Source organism: Pseudophryne corroboree, chromosome 4 (assembly GCF_028390025.1).
Source record: "Pseudophryne corroboree isolate aPseCor3 chromosome 4, aPseCor3.hap2, whole genome shotgun sequence".
NCBI classification, from domain to species: domain Eukaryota; kingdom Metazoa; phylum Chordata; class Amphibia; order Anura; family Myobatrachidae; genus Pseudophryne; species Pseudophryne corroboree.
Window position 1 is genome coordinate 611,733,258 of NC_086447.1, and position 20,729 is coordinate 611,753,986.

The following is a 20,729-nucleotide window of genomic DNA, read 5'->3' on the forward strand; positions in this document are numbered from 1 at the left end:
TCTGGACTAGAAACAGGTTGGAATAAAAACCTTGTCCTTGTTGTGCAGGAGGAACTGGAATTATCACTCCTGACTAAAGCAAATTCTGAACTGCCTCTTGCAAAGCCCTGGCCTTTGTTTCCACTGAAGTCGGGCTGGTACAAAAAACCCTTTGAGGAGGGTGTTTCTTGAAAGCAAATGCATAACCATGAGATACCGCTTCTTGCGCCCAGGCATCTGTGGTAGACTGCTGACATATCTGTGCAAACTGAAGAAGTCGGCCTCCCACCCTGGGGTCCGCCAGGTGGAGGCCCGCACCATCAGGCTGATGGATTATCTTCCGATTTGGATGCCGACCCTCTGGTAGCCCAATGCTTTTTAGTCTTACCAGACTTGTCAAATTGAGACTGTTTGCCATAACCCTTTCCTTTTTCTCGAGTCCAAAAGGACAAAAAAGATGGAAATCTAGGATTGGATTCGTGTGTGGAAGGAATCTTCATTTTTTTGGAGTCTGCTTCTGACTCCAAAATACGGTTTAATTCTTTACCAAAAAGAATATCTCCAGTAAATGGCAAAGACTCCAGAACCTTCTTGGATTCTGAGTCAGCTTTCCATGTACGTAGCCAAACCGCTCTGCGAGCTGCTACTGCTGAGGCTGATGCCTGAGAGGCAATTGTTCCCATATCCAAGGCTGCTACTTCCATAAAAATAGCTGCCTGTTTGATATGTGCAATATGGGAATTTTGCTCTCTAGATATCATTGAAAGGTCATCCTCCAAAGCATCAGCCCAGGCTGCCACTGCTTTTGCCATCCAGGCTGAAGACACGGCTGGTCTTATGACTGCCCCAGAAAAGGAGAAAATGGTTTTAAGAAAACCATCTATTTTCCTATCCGTGACATCATTTAATGATGTAGAAGGCAGAGGTAATGTAGATTTTCGCACTAATCGGATGACATGCATATCTACTTTGGGAGCCATTTCCCTTTTTAAACAGTCCCCAGCCGGAGAAGAATAATGGTTATTTCATTTCTTTGGAATTCTAAACTTCCATCAGCTGTTCTGACCCAGGAAACTCAATCCTAACTATTTTGGGACGTTTAAACACAGGTGCCTTAGATTTTAACAAAGGCTCTGCTGCCTCCTCGAAGGATAGAATGACTTTCATAGCACTAATTAGCTCAGGAATGTCCACTGAGCTGAGGCCTTCCTCCTCGTCTCTCTCTGTATGCAGACCCGGAGTGCGATGAGTCCTTATCCTCCGAAAAGTCCTCATCTGAAACATGTGTAGATTGTGAAGATGTTGTTTCATGTCTACGTGATTTACTTACCACCGGCCTTTCAGCCTGTTTCTGTTGAGAGGCTGCCGATTCCTGTACTGGATGTGATAACCCCCAGGTGGAATGTTGCATGTAAGGGTTAATAGGGTAACCTATCCCGAGTATAGGAGCTGACATTATCTACTCAGCTATACTGGATAATGGGGGTCATTCCGAGTTGTTCGCTCGTTGCCGATTTTCGCTATACTGCGATTAGTCGCTTACTGCGCATGTGCAAGGTTCGCAGAGCGCATGCGCTTAGTTATTTTACACAAAAGTTAGGTATTTTACTCACAGGATAACAAAGCTTTTTCATCGTTCTGGTGATCGTAGTGTGATTGACAGGAAGTGGGTGTTTCTGGGCGGAAACTGGGCGTTTTCTGGGAGTGTGCGAAAAAACGCTGGCGTTTCTGGGAAAAACGCGGGAGTGTCTGAAGAAACGGGGGAGTGTCTGGGCGAACGCTGGGTGTGTTTGTGACGTCAAACCAGGAACGAAACTGACTGAACTGATTGCAATGTAGGAGTAAGTCTGGAGCTACTCAGAAACTGCTAAGAAATTTCTATTCGCAATTCTGCTAATCTTTCGTTCGCAATTCTGCTAAACTAAGATACACTCCCAGAGGGCGGCGGCTTAGCGTGTGCAATGCTGCTAAAAGCAGCTAGCGAGCGAACAACTCGGAATGAGGGCCCATGTCTGAGCAAAAGTAGCCTATGGGAGTTCAACTTGAACCTGTGCCTGCCTCGGATTATTCAAGAGGCTTTTGTGAAAGTTAAAACAATTTGGACATAATCCATTCTGAGCCAGATCCTGAGAGGTTAACCCAGTTTTGCAAGACACACATGACATAAGTGTTGGTGCTGCTGTGGAGAGTGTATCCTCCTAACCCTTGCCTCTCTTAGACATGATAAATAAATCACACCTTTACAGTGTTAACTACACAAATTGTGACTGCAATCACTTTCAAATTTGTTAAAGTGACATACAATCCGATCCCTCTCTGCTTTGCACCAGCATTGAGGATCAGAATACACAGAAAACTGACAGAAAATAGTAAAGTCAGCAAACATACTAGCAATCAGTCACAGGTTATACATTAGTATAATAAGCAATATGAGCACATAATCAACTACATATACACTTCAAGTATGTAGGAGAAACATATTACTGCATTACCTTATATAGGAGTTTAGACATATTCAGTCGCACAGTGAAAGAAAACAACAGCAAGAGTTAAAAGACTCATATGCATCAGGCACTTATCCAACTATTTGTACCAAAGGTAGATACTTGGGGGGTCATTCCGAGTTGATCGCTAGCGCATTCGTTCGCTGTGAAGAAATGAGGCAAAAAAATGGCACTACTGCGCATGCGTTGCAATGTGCACGCGCGACATACTATTACAACGAAGAGGGTCTAGCAATGCTTTTCAGTCGCACTGGCTGCCGCAGAGTGATTGATATGAAGTTGGCATTTCTGGGTGTCAACTGACCGTTTTCAGAGTGTGTTCGGAAAAACGCAGGCGTGCCAGAAAAAATGCAGGTGTGGCTGGGCGAACGCAGGGCGTGTTTGTGACGTCAAAACAGGAACTGAATTGTCTGAAATGTTCGTAAACGCTGAGTAGGTTTTGAGCTACTCTGAAACTGCACAAAAAAAGTTTGTAGCCGCTCTGCGATCCTTTCTTTCGCACTTCTGCTAAGTAAAAATACACTCCCAGTGGGAGGCGGCATAGCGTTTGCACGGCTGCTAAAAACTGCTAGCGAGCGAACAACTCGGAATGACCACCTTAGTACTGTATTACCCGGCTCAGGAGAGACTTCATAGGGAGACTTCACCCCGCTTTCAGGATCGATCAATACGTTAGTGAACGCTGAGTGGATCCAGACGCTATTAGTGTAAACAATCACCCCGTGAACCTACAGTGAACACAGACTCCCAAGTGAACACAGACGCACCTGTCATACAGCTGCCTATGCTGTGACTGGGTCCTTTTAGCTACACAGCGTCTCAGTTTATGGCAGGTAACTCAGAGGAAACTGGTCATGAACCAGGGGGAGGGGCGACCAAGGGAGCGTCTTACTCCCCACTGCTGACATCAACCCTAGGGATCGCAGCCTCATACTACCCCTGGAGCCTATGATCCCTGAGGCCTAGCGCTGGTGTGCCCAAGGTGGCAGCGGCGTCAGCGACCGTTCAGTAGTTTCCAACCTGAAACAGTGCACTGTGTCTCGCGTTTCCCCTACTAAGCGGAACCGATGCCTTACCGTCTCCCTGTGCTCCGGCCACAGCCTGGTAACGTCTGCTGGACTTGCTAGTACATCCTACACAGACGCCTGCCGAAACAGCACTGTACACGTGGGTAATCGTTGTTGCAACCCGGTGGGGAGTTGTTGGAGCGACTTTCTAAGGTACGAGACGTTTTTTAGACAAGATCGCTAAAAAAAAATAATAAGACTATAAAAATAAAAAAGCTTATGGCTGCTAAAAACCAGCAGCCCATTGACCTACCGCTCCAAACAAAAAACTGATTTGCCTGAGCCAGGGATATAGGGACGAGCCCGTTGCATTCTGGGAGGCCGGAAGCTTTGATCATTTGGTGCCAATCCGCTGTCGCTACCTCATATCCCAATGTTATCCTGTGGATAACCTGTGGACCCTGCAGGAGAAAAGATGCATTTTCAGCATAAAAAGACGCCCAATGCTAATGGAGTTGCATGGGACCTGTCAGCTCACTCACGCCAGGCATCTTGTGCTGTGTGATGTACTAAGGCAAGATGTATCAGGACACACCTGCAGATTGTAAACTTGTGAGCAGGGCCTTCCTACCTCTATGACTTTCTGTTATTACCCAGTTTTGTTTTATCACTGTTGTTTCCAATTGTAAAGCGCAACAGAATTTGCTGTGTTATGTAAGAAATGGTTAACAAATAAATAATACCCAAAGCAATATTTGAAAGTTGAGCAATGACATTGATTTTACAATACTATTGTCAGTGAAGAACATATACCTGTCTGTTTGAAGCCAGCTTTTCAAGTCCTCATTGCTAAAAGAGGTCTTTATGTGGACTTGTAGCAAGGACAGGATCTGTGCCATTTCAGAGTGTAATGAATTACCAGGAACATCCTGTTCTTCAGGCCTAAATCAGATCAGAAACATTCATATAAATTCTGCGTATGTGTGTTTGGGGTCTTATAGATTGAACTTAGAGAGCTGTGTTCATTTTACTGGGACCATTGAATTCCCCCAATCTTATCCATTAACACCCCTTCTCCAGTCAGAAGACCCCCACCACTATTCAGTACAGGGGTGACACCCCCCGAGAAAAGGGGAACATATTTATTCTATATTCCATCCCCACAGACAGTGCCGTAATAGGGCTGCACTGTAAAGAATTCAGAATGAGAAGGGGGTAGTCAGAATAAGTAGAGGTGCTAGAGGGGAGTTGCATCACCAGCCTGCGAAAATAGGACCTGCCATTATGGCAATGTATTAAGTATTTAATACGGTTTCATCTATCAGATTGGAGATGACTGCTTGCAATGTTACATTTTATAGGGAAGTAGAAATTTGATACATAAAGATAAGTGTTACAGTGAATATTGCAAATTGGTCCAACCAAACTGCAAAGACTCATGGTTGACCCTGTGAATCAGTCACACACATATGTTGGCATGAGGTCAGTAGGTTGTGAAAGTGTAGAAAAAGAATATATGTAAAATTACTGCAGATGGCAAGGTTAATTGAGGTCACCTTAAGGTTAAAAGAGTGACCTTAATTCACCTTGTGGTCTGTGGTAGAACCCTGGTTCCCACCCATAGACTTCAATGGGGTTTTCCCCATTGAACGCTATGGGCTCCGCTTGAGTGACCGGTGAGGAACCCATAGCTAATCAGGACAGCGCTACTACATGGCATTCCCTGAGTGACTGGCGGGTCTCCAAGTGACATTTGTAATGTGGAGGCCTGCCATTCGGGAGAACACAATCCATGTATGTACACATGGATTGTGTTTAGTGCACTGTATCGGGTTGCTCAGTTTGTTATTTTTTAACCCCGTGGATGCCTACATGGATCCAAGAGGAACGATCTACACCAGATTGAAGTGAGCATTGTTTTTTTTTTTTTTATTGTTTTTTACAGGTACCCTATGGATTTCTACTTGGACAAGAGGACCGAATCGCTATTAGGGATGGTGGGTAAAACACTGCTCTGGTTTATGAATGACATCAACATTAGAAAACATTAATGATACAAACACAGGAGCTGAGTAAAGTACCGGGTATGTTTGTGGGAAAATATCAACAGAGATTGATCTCAGTTAGCATCTGCAAAAACACGGGGGCATAGTAAATTTGCCCCTCAGTAGCATGAGCCAACACAGATGGTTAGAGATCTGGAGAGGACAGGTAACATTTGGATATTATCCACATGCAGATCTTATTTGCTTTCAAAGAAAAGTGACAGAAAAAGAAGAGGAAAGGACCTAGGACTGAGCCTTGTTGTATGTCAATTGATAGAGGATGGATAGAGGAGGTGATACCAATGAAACATGCACTAAAAGAAATTTGACAAACAGGGTGAGAACCAGGATAGGACAGTGGGGCTAATTCAGACCTGATGGGTGCTGTGCGTGTTCACACACCAGTGATCAGGCCTGAACTGCGCATGACCCGGCACCGCAGTGCGCCGGCGCATGCCAGACAGCTGACGGCTGTCTTTAGCTTGCGATCGCCTCTGCCTAATTGACAGGCAGAGACGGTCGCTTGGCAGGATGGCGGCGTTAAGCCGCCGTTTAAGGGGCGCAGTTCATCCAACACAGGCTTGGCTGGACCGTGCCGGCCCGCGGCGGCGGCAGCGTGACGTCACACGCAGCCTCTGCGACCCGGGCAGCAACGAGTAGCTCCCGGCCACGCTGGTAGGGAGCTACTCCTGAAGTACAAAAGCATTGCCACTGTGCAATGCTTTTGTACTTCTGCGACGGGGCAGGGACTCACATGCGGGGCGGGCTAGCCCTGTGCTAGGTGTCTCCCCCACATGTCAGTGTGCCTGTAAATTTAGCACAGCTCTGAATTCAACTCTGAATTCAACTCTGAATCACCCCCAATGTCCTGAAGACCTAGGGATTGTAACATTTGTACAAGACAGTGGTCAACAGTGTCGCATGCAGCAGAGAGATCCAGGACAGTTAAGTGAGTAATGACCTTTAGATTTAGCAGTAATTGACTATTTTAAGATGCATACACAGTGGACGTTTTTCCCAGTGTGTATGCATAGCGAAGATGTGAACATCGCTGGGTGGAAAATCGCACAGTGTATACACACTGAGCGATTTTCCCCTATCCCAGCGATGTTCATGGGGGTGAACCACTTTCCACAGTACAAGACTGTGGAAAGTGGTTCACTCGGCCGGTAAAACAGGCCGACGGCCGGCGATAATGCGGGAGCGCGCATCAGTGCTCACTGCCCGGCCATATACACTATGAGATTTAGACCTTAAAGTGGCTCAAAACGCCAAAAGTGGGCTACTTTGAGCTCAAAATCGCCTAGCGTGTATGCACCTTTAGTCAGTGCAGTCACTGGAGTGTTGGGGAAAAAAAGTCTGAACTGTGTCCAATAGGTTGCGTAAGAGGACTGCAGACAAGCCTCTCTAGAAGCTTGGAGGGAAAAGGGAGCTGAAAGATGGGACCATAATTTGAGCAAGAGTTTGAACCAGAATATTGATTTTTCAGAATAAGAGTAATCACTACATGCTTGAATAATAAGATATCAGCAGAGAGAGAATACAGATAAGTTAATTATTTATTTTGTTTAATTCAACACTTAGTTAAGGTTGGAATGAGAACAGGAGACAGGGCTCGACTGATTTTGAGATTATAGGGCAAAGGTCCCCAAACCAAAGTCCAGATTTTAGTGATATGCTTGAGCACAGATGGTTAAATCAAAATAAGGTAGGTACTAATTAAGTTACCTGTTCTCAAGTATTGCAATCCTTAAAATCTGGATTGCTAGTGTACCTTGGGGACCGTGATTGGGAAACCCTGGCATATATTGTCAATTTTGTCCTGGGCCCTTTAGACATTTTATGAAGAAAAGAGGCTGACATTAGCAATTACTTAAACATAAGAATTTCAGCCCATTTTTGTATCTGAGGTATGGCAGCTATACCATCTAAATGTATCTGGTCGTAAATGGTATATGACAATAACTAATGAAATTTAATCCTGTTAGAAACAAACACGAGGATTTAGGGGGATATCCAATTAGCCCCGATGCTGTTTCAGCTGGTCAAAACGTCCAGATATTGCGATTAATGACCTATGGTCACTAGCGCGGTATCCAATTAGAGGAATGCTTTGCTTGGCTTAAATTGGACGCACAATCGAGCGAAAATACATGGGAACGGGGACAAGCCATTATACAGTGCTTTGCATGGGTTTAGCCGTTTTACGTGTTAAGTAATGGACGTCCACGGAACTTGCGCCCATCTGCTGCAGAAACATTACTTACGTGTGGCCAAAAACAATTGAATTCCACCATATGAATGAAATATTCCTCTGACTGTAACATACACCCAAACATGTAGACTGTGCAGTGCAACATAAACCGGAAAAACAAGTATTTTTTGCATATTATAGAAGTGGACATTTTGGGAGTAACAGAAATTATGAGCATGGGAGCAGATAAAGAGGAAAAGAAAACTAAGCATATTTTTTACACTATTCTTTCATAGAAAGTGTACTCTATATTATTTCTAATAAAAAGTGTTAACCCCTTTAAACCACTTACCCTGTTTTATGATCTAGAGAAGGAAATGGGAGAAGTTGCCATTCCTGAAGGCTGTCAATGCACTGTAACACCTAAGTACAAAAAATATATATTATTTATATCCTATTTGTTTGCAGGAATAGTTGTAAACATTTGTTTGTCTACATGATATTGAACCCTGAACCCGTAGAGCAGGCATTCCCAACCACGGTCCTCAAGGCACACTAACAGTGCAGGTTTTTGTAGGAGATGGGGGTAAATGTGGCGCTGTATAGGACCTACAGCAAGCCTTAGGGAGGGTATGGGGGTCCCCTAAAGGACTCCCTCAGGAATAAGCAGTGCAATTGCGGTTTCCACCTACCCCACGGGAATGATTAACTTCCTGCCTTCATTGTGATTGCACCTCATGTTTACTTTATACCATATCTATATTCTTGTTTTTTATATTACATTTCATTTTATCATTTCATCATTTTATAATATTTGATATTTATTATCCTTATTGGAGAGTTGATATTTAAAAGGATCCAGCGCCCACAAGGGAGAGGTTACATCCAATTGCAGTGCAGGTTTTAGTGATATCCAGGCTTCAGCACACGTGACTTAATTAGTAGCTCAGTTATTTTGATTTAACCATCTGTGCTGCAGCCTGGATATCACTAAAACCTGCACTGTTGGTGTGCCTTGAGGACCGTGGTTGGGAATGCCTGCTATAGAGTTACCTGGTAACCTCAGTCAGCATAAAGGGGCTGCTCATTATGCTTCCAGGAACAAGTCCAGGTTCTTTTGGGGGAGGGGGGATCCCAATTCCTGTTTTGTACATTTGTGCATGGCAAAGCTTTATTTTATTAAAACCCAACCTCTACAGCTCTGATGTGGTGCTAAATTTTATTTTGTCTGGGGAGTGGCCTTGCATGTCAGAGTACCTCCCTTGTCGCTCCTTCATATTACAGGTTGAGTATCCCTTATCCAAAATGCTTGGGAACAGAAGTATTTTGGATATCGGATTTTTCCGTATTTTGGAATAATTGCATACCATAATGAGATATCATGGCGATGGGACCTAAATCTAAGCACAGAATGCATTTATGTTTCATATACACCTTATACACACTGCCTGAAGGTCATTTTAGCCAATATTTTTTGTAAGGTTTTGCATTGAACAAAGTGTGTTCAATTCATTTATGTTTCATATACACCTTATACACACAGCCTGAAGGTCATTTAATACAATATTTTTAATTACTTTTCGTATTAAACAAAGTTTGTGTACATTAAGCCATTAAAAAACAAAGGTTTCACCATATCAGTCTCACTCAAAAAATTCCGTATTTCGGAATATTCCGTATTTCGGAATATTTGGATATTGGATACTCAACCTGTATAGTAAACATGCTCAGCAAAATGAAAACAAACTGCAAAATCTCCAGACAACAGGAGAACTTTAATGCCAAACTGGAAAGTGGATACACGTTTCCATGGTTGTATATGGGTACTACTCAGGGCCGGTTCCGGGGCTTCTGGCACCCCGGGTGGCATTAGGGGGCGTGGCTTCATACAGGGGGCATGGTCATTTACGCCCCCTGTACAGACTGGAATGATGCGTGATGACGTCATCGTGCACCGCACAGCCAAGGTCCTCTCCACGAAGGGAAACTAGACGCGTAGCGTCTAGTTCCCTTCGTGGAGAGGACCTTGGCTGTGCGGTGCACGATGACGTCATCGCACACCGCACAGTAAAGGACCTCTCTACGAAGGGAAACTAGACGCGTACGCGTCTAGTTTCCCTTCCCAGCGGCCATCGGCAGCAGGGGGACAGCGGGCAGCGGGGGCCTGGGGGCACACAGCAGCAGCGGACCTTGCCCTGGTGCGGCGCCCTCCGGAAGGCGCCCTGCGCCCTCTGGAAGGCGGCGACCCAGGCAAAAGTCCTGCTTGCCAGTGGCAAGATCCGCTACTGGTACTACTGCAACTCATGTAGCCAGTTCAGAGTTACAGCTGCTTCCATAATTGTAAAGATACAGATTAAGCTCTCAAAAATGAAACTATACAGTGAATTAGAAATAGAAAATAACCCGAAAAATGAACAGTAAATAGAAAAACAACACAAAAAGACAGCTAAAGTGCAAACAAGTTTTTTCAGAATGTAAATCCTTTCTTATATAACTTAGTCATATCACAAGTAATTCAAATATATCTACAGATCTTGGATCTCAATAACCAGTCTTTGTAAAAAAAAACACGATATTTCATAAAAACAGTGAATTCATTTTTCTACAGCCATAAAATGTCCACACACGTATGGCAGCCACTAAACAGTCACACACCTAAAGTAGCCATAGTAACATAGTATCTAAGGTTGAAAAAATAAGAATTTACTCACCGGTAATTCTATTTCTCGTAGTCCGTAATGGATGCTGGGAACTCCGTAAGGACCATGGGGAATAGCGGGCTCCGCAGGAGACTGGGCACTCTAAAAGAAAGATTAGGTACTATCTGGTGTGCACTGGCTCCTCCCTCTATGCCCCTCCTCCAGACCTCAGTTAGGGAAACTGTGCCCGGAAGAGCTGACACAATAAGGAAGGGATTTGGAATCCCGGGTAAGACTCATACCAGCCACACCGTACAACTCGTGATACTATATCCAGTTAACAGTATGAATAACAACTGAGCCTCACCAACAGATGGCTCAGAACAATAACCCTTTAGTTAAGCAATAACTATATACAAGTATTGCAGACAATCCGCACTTGGGATGGGCGCCCAGCATCCACTACGGACTACGAGAAATAGAATTACCGGTGAGTAAATTCTTATTTTCTCTGACGTCCTAGTGGATGCTGGGAACTCCGTAAGGACCATGGGGATTATACCAAAGCTCCCAAATGGGCGGGAGAGTGCGGATGACTCTGCAGCACCGAATGAGCAAACTCAAGGTCCTCCTCAGCCAGGGTATCAAACTTGTAGAATTTTGCAAACGTGTTTGAACCCGACCAGGTAGCAGCTCGGCAAAGTTATAAAGCAGAGACCCCTCGGGCAGCCGCCCAAGAAGAGCACACTTTCCTCGTGGAATGGGCTTTCACAGATTTAGAATGCGGCAGTCCAGCCGCAGAATGTGCAAGTTGGATCGTGTTACAGATCCAGCGAGCAATAGTCTGCTTTGAAGCAGGAGCACCCAGCTTGTTGGGTGCATACAGGATAAATAGCGAGTCAGTTTTCCTGACTCTAGCCGTCCTGGAAACATAGATTTTCAGGGCCCTGACTACGTCCAGCAACCTGGAATCCTCCAAGTCCCGAGTAGCCGCAGGCACCACAATAGGTTGGTTCAAATGAAACGCTGATACCACCTTAGGAAGAAATTGGGAACGAGTCCTCAATTCCGCCCTATCCATATGGAAAATCAGATAAGGGCTTTTACATGACAAAGCCGCCAATTCTGATACACGCCTGGCCGAAGTCAAGGCCAACAGCATGACCACTTTCCACGTGAGATATTTTAGCTCCACGGTTTTAAGTAGCTCAAACCAATGCAACTTTAGGAAATCCAACACTACGTTGAGATCCCAAGGTGCCACTGGAGGCACAAAAGGGGGCTGAATATGCAGCACTCCTTTAACAAATGTCTGAACTTCAGGCAGTGAAGCCAGTTCTTTTTGGAAGAAAATCGACAGAGCCGAAATCTGGACCTTAATGGAACCCAATTTGAGGCCCATAGTCACCCCTGACTGTAGGAAGTGCAGAAATCGACCCAGCTGAAATTTCTCCGTTGGGGCCTTCCTGGCCTCACACCAAGCAACAAATTTCCGCCATATGCGGTGATAATGTTTTGCGGTCACATCCTTCCTAGCTTTAATCAGCATAGGAATGACTTCCTCCGGAATGCCCTTTTCCTTTAGGATCCGGTGTTCAACCGCCATGCCGTCAAACGCAGCAGCAATAAGTCTTGGAACAGACAGGGCCCCTGCAGCAGCAGGTTCTGTCTGAGCGGCAGAGGCCATGGGTCCTCTGAGATCATTTCTTGAAGTTCTGGGTAACAAGCTCTTCTTGGCCAATCCGGAACAATGAGTATAGTTCTTACTCCTCTCCTTCTTATTATCCTCAGTACCTTGGGTATGAGAGGAAGAGGAGGGAACACATAAACCGACTGGTACACCCACGGTGTCACTAGAGTGTCCACAGCTATCGCCTGAGGGTCCCTTGACCTGGCGCAATATCTTTTTAGCTTTTTGTTGAGGCGGGACGCCATCATGTCCACCTGTGGCCGTTCCCAACGGTTCACAATCAGCTGGAAGACTTCTGGATGAAGTCCCCACTCTCCCGGGTGGAGGTCGTGCCTGCTGAGGAAGTCTGCTTCCCAGTTGTCCACTCCCGGAATGAACACTGCTGACAGTGCTATCACGTGATTCTCCGCCCATCGAAGAATCCTTGTGGCTTCTGTCATTGCCACCCTGCTTCTTGTGCCGCCCTGGCGGGTTACATGGGCGACCGCTGTGATGTTGTCTGACTGAATCAGAACCGGTTGGTTTTGAAGCAGGGGTTCTGCTTGACTCAGGGCGTTGTAAATGGCCCTTAGTTCCAGAATATTTATGTGTAGGGAAGTTTCCTGACTCGACCATTGTCCTTGGAAGTTTCTTCCCTGGGTGACTGCCCCCCAACCTCGGAGGCTTGCATCCGTGGTCACCAGGACCCAGTCCTGTATGCCGAATCTGCGGCCTTCGAGCAGATAAGCACCCTGCAGCCACCACAGCAGAGACACCCTGGCCCTCGGGACAGGGTGATTAACCGATGCATCTGGAGATGCGATCCGGACCACTTGTCCAACAGATCCCACTGGAAGATCCTTGCATGGAATCTGCCGAAGAGAATTGCTTCGTGAGAAGCTACCAACTTTCCCAGGACTCGCGTGCAGTGATGCACCGACACCTGCTTTGGTTTCAGGAGGTCCCTGACCAGAGATGATAATTCCTGGGCCTTCTCCTCCGGGAGAAATATCTTCTTCTGTTCTGTGTCCAGAATCATGCCCAAGAACAGCAGACGCGTCGCAGGAATCTGCTGCGACTTTGGGATATTCAGAATCCAGCCATGCTGATGCAGCACTTCCTGAGATAGTGCTACGCTGACTAGCAACTGCTCTTTGGACCTCGCCTTTATAAGGAGATCGTCCAAGTACGGAATAATCATGACTCCCTTCTTTCGGAGGAGCATCATCATTTCGGCCATTACCTTGGTAAATACCCGCGGTGCCGTGGACAAACCAAACGGCAACGTCTGAAATTGGTAATGACATTCCTTGATGTCCAATGACACCATAACATCCATCTTGAACTTGAACTTTTTATATATAAATGTTCAAGGATTTTAAATTTAAAATGGGTCTCACCGAACCATCTGGTTTCGGTACCACAAACATTGTGGAATAGTAACCCCGTCCCTGTTGAAGGAGGGGTACCTTGATTATCATCTGCTGAAGATACAGCTTGTGAATTGCCGCGAGTACTACCTCCCTTTCTCCGAGGGCAGCAGGCAAGGCAGATTTGAGGTAACGGCGAGGGGCAGTCGCCTCGAACTCCAGCTTGTATCCCTGTGATACTACTTGCAGAACCCAGGGATCCACCTGTGAGCGAGCCCACTGGTCGCTGAAGTTCCGGAGATGCGCCCCCACCGCACCTGGCTCCGCCTGTGAAGCACCAGCGTCATGCGGTGGACTTAGAGGAAGCGGGCGAAGATTTTTGATCCTGGGAACTGGCTGTATGGTGCAGCTGTTTCCCTCTTCCCTTGCCTCTGGGCAGAAAGGAAGCGCCTTTGACCCGCTTGCCTTTCTGAGGCCGAAAGGACTGTACCTGATAATACGGTGCTTTCTTAGGCTGTGAGGGAATCTGAGGTAAAAATGTCGATTTCCCAGCTGTTGCTGTGGATACGAGGTCCGAGAGACCATCCCCAAACAATTCCTCACCCTTATAAGGCAGAACCTCCATGTGCCTTTTAAAATCAGCATCACCTGTCCACTGCCGGGTCCATAATACCCTCCTGGCAGAATGGACATTGCATTAATTCTGGATGCCAGCCGGCAAATATCCCTCTGTGCATCTCTCATATATAAGACGACGTCTTTAATATGCTCTATGGTTAGCAAAATAGTATCCCTGTCGAGGGTATCAATATTATCTGACAGGGTATCAGACCACGCTGCAGCAGCACTACACCTCCGTGCTGAGGCAATTGCGGGTCTCAGTATAGTACCTGAGTGTGTATATACACACTTCAGGATCGCCTCCTGCTTTCTATCAGCAGGCTCCTTCAAGGCGGCCGTATCCTGAGACGGCAGTGCCACCTTTTTTGACAAGCGTGTGAGCGCCTTATCCACCCTAGGGGATATCTCCCAACGTGACCTATCCTCTGGCGGGAAAGGGTACGCCATCAGTAACTTTTTAGAAATTACCAGTTTCTTATCGGGGGAAGCCCACGCTTCTTCACACACTTCATTCAATTCATTTGATGGGGGAAAGAACACTGGCTGCTTTTTCTCCCCAAACATAATACCCTTTTTGGTGGTACTTGGGTTAATGTCAGAAATGTGTAACACATTTTTCATTGCCGTAATCATGCAACGGATGCCCCTAGTGGATTGTGTATATGTCTCATCGTCGTCGACACTGGAGTCAGACTCCGTGTCGACATCTGTGTCTGCCATCTGAGGTAGCGGGCGTTTTTGAGCCCCTGATGGCCTTTGAGACGCCTGGGCAGGCGCGGGCTGAGAAGCCGGCTGTCCCACGGCTGTTACGTCATCCAGCCTTTTATATAAGGAGTTGACACTGTCAGTTAATACCTTCCACATATCCACCCACTCTGGTGTCGACCCCGCAGGGGGTGACCTCACATTTATCGGCACCTGCTCAGCCTCCACATAAACCTCCTCATCAAACATGTCGACACAGCCGTACCGACACACCGCACACACACAGGGAATGCTCTGACTGAGGACAGGACCCCACAAAGTCCTTTGGGGAGACAGAGAGAGAGAGAGTATGCCAGCACACACCACAGCGCTATTTAATCAGGGATTTACACTAACAGGAAGTGATTTATCCCTATAGCTGCTTTTTATATACAGTTTGCGCCTAAATTTAGTGCCCCCCCTCTCTTCTTAACCCTTTGAGCCTGGAAACTGCAGGGGAGAGCCTGGGGAGCTGTCTTCCAGCTGCACTGTGAAGAGAAAATGGCGCCAGTGTGCTGAGGGAGATAGCCCCGCCCCTTTCTCGGTGGACTTCTCCCGCTTTTTTATGGATATTTTGGCAGGGGATTTTACACATATATAGTCTTGCTGACTATATTATGTGTTTTTTAGCCAATTTAAGGTACTCTAATTGCAGCCCAGGGCGCCCCCCCCCCAGCGCCCTGCACCCATCAGTGACTGGAGGGTGTGGTGTGCATGGGGAGCAATGGCGCACAGCTGCAGTGCTGTGCGCTACCTTAATGAAGACCGGAGTCTTCAGCCACCGATTTCAAGGACGTTCTTCTTGCTTCTGGCTCTGCAAGGGGGACGGCGGCGCGGCTCCGGGACCGGACGACCGAGGCTGGGCCTGTGTTCGATCCCTCTGGAGCTAATGGTGTCCAGTAGCCTAGAAGCCCAAGCTAGCTGCAAGCAGGTAGGTTCGCTTCTCTCCCCTAAGTCCCTCGTAGCAGTGAGTCTGTTGCCAGCAGATCTCACTGAAAATAAAACACCTAAAATATACTTTCTTTACTAGAAGCTCAGGAGAGCCCCTAGTGTGCAACCAGCTCGAGTCGGGCACAGATTCTGACTGAGGTCTGGAGGAGGGGCATAGAGGGAGGAGCCAGTGCACACCAGATAGTACCTAATCTTTCTTTTAGAGTGCCCAGTCTCCTGCGGAGCCCGCTATTCCCCATGGTCCTTACGGAGTTCCCAGCATCCACTAGGACGTCAGAGAAAAGACAATTGTCCATCGAGTTCAACCTATTATACAGCCATACATCTATGGCAGCCATAATACAGCGACAGACCTACGGCAGCTATTAACCAGTCACGCACCTATGGCAGCCATTATACAGTGACACACCTAGGGCAGCCATTATACAGCAATACGCCTATGGCTATCATTAACCTGTCACACACTATGGCAGCCACTAACCACTCACACATCTATGGCAGCCACTAACCACTCACACATCTACGACAGCCATAATACAGTGACACATATACAGCAGCCATTATTCAGCAACACACGTAGGGCAGTCATTATACAGCGACAAACCTACGGCAGCTATTAACCAGTCACACACTTACTGGAGCCATTGACCAGTCACTCAACTATGGCAGACATTATGTGTATCCACACACCTGTTTTTGAAGAAGAGCAATTGGGTGAAATCTTGACTGATAAGATTCAGCTGCATCAGTTAGTGAATAAAGTGCTGTAATTTCCTGTTACATGATAAATGCAGTAAATAAATAAAAGTGTACTGCTAAACAACATGCATAACAACACAAAAAGACTTGTACATTTGTCACTGAAGACATAGCATTGAGACATCAAAGGAAACAGCCTTAGACCTGATTGCATAAAGTTAAGAAATAGAATCTACGCTAATGTATACTGCTGGGCTATCTGGATTTCATGATACTTTTTTATCAAAGCTGTTCAATTTCACAGCATAAATTGTTCTAGGTACGCTTGCACAGTTTTTGAAGGAACTCGACAGGAAAGTTGTTCCAGACATCTTAGAGAACTAACCACAGATCTTCTGTAGATGTAGGCTTGCTCAAATCCTTCTGTCTCTTTATGTAATCCCAGACAGACTCAATGATGCGGAGATCTAGGCTCCTTGGGGGCCATGTCATCACTTTCAGGACTCCTTGTTCTTCTTAACACTGAAGATAGTTCTTAATGACATTGACTGTATGTTTGGGGTCGTCGTCCTGCTGCAGAATAAATTTGGATTCAATCAGACGCCTCCCTGATGGTATTGCATGATGAATAAGTACCTGCCTATACTGTATTTCTCAGCATTGAGCACACTATTAATCCTGGCCAAAGCCCCAACTCCATTTGTTGAAATGCAGCGCCAAACTTGCAAGGTACCTTTACCATGCTTCACTGTGCCTGCAGACACTCATTATTGTACCCTTCTCCAGCCCTTCGGTGAACGTGCTGCACCACTTCTTTGGAATTCCCTACCTCTCCCCCTCAGACTCTCCACCTTTCTACAAAACTTCAAACGATCTCTCAAGACCCACTTCTTCACCAAACCCAGCCAAATCTCATCCTAAACCTCTGTTCCACGCTCTCTATGTACCCCATCTGTCTCACTCCTGTCTGTCTACCCCTCCCCTTTAGAATGTAAGCTCTCACGAGCAGGGCCCTCTTCCCTCATGTGCTTACCCTTTTCTTACTTTAATAATCTTCAGCTGCACCAAATCCAGCAGTCTTCTGCCACCTGATACTTATTCCAGTGTCATCTGCTGATGTAGCTATGTTTATTTGCCCTGTGCTTGTCCTATATTGTCGTCAACTGTAAATTGCTGTTTTCCTGTTTGATTATTTGTTTATTTACTCTATAATTGGGCGTTGCGGAACCCTTGTGGCGCCATATAAATAAATGATAATAATAATAACAACAAACTGCCTTCTGTAACAACCAAATATTTCACATTTTTAAATACTGAATTTTTCATTTTTATGAACAGTAGATGAGTGTACTTGGGACCTACTGGTCTGCCAGTTCTGAGATGATGGCACTGCGATTTTGAAGGGAAGAAAGCATGATGTGTCTTTCATCTGATGCAGTAAGCTTCCTTGGCTGCCCACTGCATTCTCAATGTTGCCGTTTTTTTTGTTCCTCAATGCTGAGAAATACAGGCAGGTACTTATTCATCATACAATACCATCAGGGAGGCATCAGACTGGCTCCAAATTTGTTCTGCAGCAGGCTAACGACCCCAAACATACAGCCAATGTCATTAAGAACTATCTTCACCATAAAGAAGATCAAGGAGTCCTGGAAGCGATGATATGGCCCCCACAGAGCTCAGATCTCAACATCATCAAGTCTGTCTAGGATAACATGGAGACAGAAGAGTCTGAGCAAGCCAACAACCACAGAAGATCTGTGATTAGATCTCCAAGATGTCTGAAACAACCTCCCTGCCGAGTTCCTTCAGAACCTGTGTGTAATTGATAGAAATAATAGGATTTTCATTACCTACCGGTAAATCCTTTTCTGGTTTCATTTAGAGATGAGCGGGTTCGGTTTCTCTGAATCCGAACCCGCACGAACTTCATGTTTTTTTTCACGGGTCCGAGCGACTCGGATCTTCCCGCCTTGCTCGGTTAACCCGAGCGCGCCCGAACGTCATCATGACGCTGTCGGATTCTCGCGAGACTCGGATTCTATATAAGGAGCCGCGCGTCGCCGCCATTTTCACACGTGCATTGAGATTGATAGGGAGAGGACGTGGCTGGCGTCCTCTCCATTTAGATTAGAAGAGAGAGAGAGAGAGATTGACCTGATTTACTGGAGATTAGGAGTACTGTAGAACTGTAGAGAGTGCAGAGTTTACTAGTGACTGACCACAGTGACCACCAGACAGTGCAGTTTTATTTAATATATCCGTTCTCTGCCTGAAAAAAACGATACACAGTGACTCAGTCACATACCATATCTGTGTGCACTGCTCAGCCCAGTGTGCTGCATCATCTATGTATATATCTGACTGTGCTCAGCTCACACATCTTATAATTGTGGGGGAGACTGGGGAGCACTGCAGTGCCAGTTATAGGTTATAGCAGGAGCCAGGAGTACATATTATTATTAAAATTAAACAGTGCACACTTTTGCTGCAGGAGTGCCACTGCCAGTGTGACTGACCAGTGACCTGACCACACTGACCACCAGTATAGTTAGTAGTATAGTATACTATATTGTGATTGCCTGAAAAAGTTAAACACTCGTATCTGACTGTGCTCAGCTCACACATCTTATAATTGTGGGGGAGACTGGGGAGCACTGCAGTGCCAGTTATAGGTTATAGCAGGAGCCAGGAGTACATATTATTATTAAAATTAAACAGTGCACACTTTTGCTGCAGGAGTGCCACTGCCAGTGTGACTGACCAGTGACCTGACCACACTGACCACCAGTATAGTTAGTAGTATAGTATACTATATTGTGATTGCCTGAAAAAGTTAAACACTCGTCGTGTGACTTCACTTGTGTGGTGTTTTTTTTTTATTCTATAAAAAACTCATTCTGCTGACAGACAGTGTCCAGCAGGTCCGTCATTATATAATATATACCTGTCCGGCTGCAGTAGTGATATATATATTTTTTTTATATCATTATTTATCATCCAGTCGCAGCAGACACAGTACGGTAGTTCACGGCTGTAGCTACCTCTGTGTCGGCACTCGGCAGTCCGTCCATAATTGTATACCACCTACCCGTGGTTTTTTTTTGTTTCTTCTTTATACATGCATACTACTACTACATCTCTTTATCAACCAGTCTATATTAGCAGCAGACACAGTACAGTACGGTAGTCCACGGCTGTAGCTACCTCTGTGTCGGCACTCGGCAGTCCGTCCATAATTGTATACCACCTACCCGTGGTTTTTTTTTCTTTCTTCTTTATACATACATACTACTACTACTACATCTCTTTATCAACCAGTCTATATTAGCAGCAGACACAGTACAGTACGGTAGTCCACGGCTGTAGCTACCTCTGTGTCGGCACTGGGCAGTCCGTCCATAATTGTATAACACCTACCCGTGGTTTTTTTTTCTTTCTTCTTTATACATACATACTACTACTACTACATCTCTTTATCAACCAGTCTATATTAGCAGCAGACACAGTACAGTACGGTAGTCCACGGCTGTAGCTACCTCTGTGTCGGCACTGGGCAGTCCGTCCATAATTGTATACCACCTACCCGTGGTTTTTTTTTCTTTCTTCTTTATACATACATACTACTACTACTACATCTCTTTATCAACCAGTCTATATTAGCAGCAGACACAGTACAGTACGGTAGTCCACGGCTGTAGCTACCTCTGTGTCGGCACTCAGCAGTCCATCCATAATTGTATACTAGTATCCATCCATCTCCATTGTTTACCTGAGGTGCCTTTTAGTTGTGCCTATTAAAATATGGAGAACAAAAATGTTGAGGTTCCAAAATTAGGGAAAGATCAAGATCCACTTCCACCTCATGCTGAAGCTGCTGCCACTAGTCATGGCCGAGACGATGAAATGCCAGCAACGTCGTCTGCCAAGGCCGATGCCCAATGTCATAGTACAGAGCATGTCAAATCCAAAACACCAAATATCAGTAAAAAAAGGACTCCAAAACCTAAAATAAAATTGTCGGAGGAGAAGCGTAAACTTGCCAATATGCCATTTACCACACGGAGTGGCACGGAACGGCTGAGGCCCTGGCCTATGTTCATGGCTAGTGGTTCAGCTTCACATGAGGATGGAGGCACTCAGCCTCTCGCTAGAAAAATGAAAAGACTCAAGCTGGCAAAAGCAGTAGCACCGCAAAGAACTGTGCGTTCTTCGAAATCCCAAATCCACAAGGAGAGTCCAATTGTGTCGGTTGCGATGCCTGACCTTCCCAACACTGGACGTGAAGAGCATGCGCCTTCCACCAT

General features: G+C 45.8%; 1 protein-coding gene across 3 annotated transcripts in view; it reads right to left on the reverse strand.

Annotated features, from left to right (window-relative positions):
• Positions 1-20,729, reverse strand: part of ERMARD (ER membrane associated RNA degradation) — a 433,930-nt gene that overhangs the window by 73,039 nt on the left and 340,162 nt on the right. For all 3 annotated transcript variants that reach the window (XR_010176102.1, XM_063917638.1, XM_063917637.1), the window contains 3 exons: positions 16,414-16,497; positions 8,082-8,152; positions 4,304-4,432 (listed from right to left, as the gene is read on the reverse strand). Coding sequence is in view for 2 of the 3 variants with exons in the window: in XM_063917638.1 (XP_063773708.1) it covers positions 4,304-4,432; positions 8,082-8,152; positions 16,414-16,497 (284 nt within the window). In the remaining variant the exon portion in view is untranslated. The remainder of the gene's footprint in view (positions 1-4,303; positions 4,433-8,081; positions 8,153-16,413; positions 16,498-20,729) is intronic.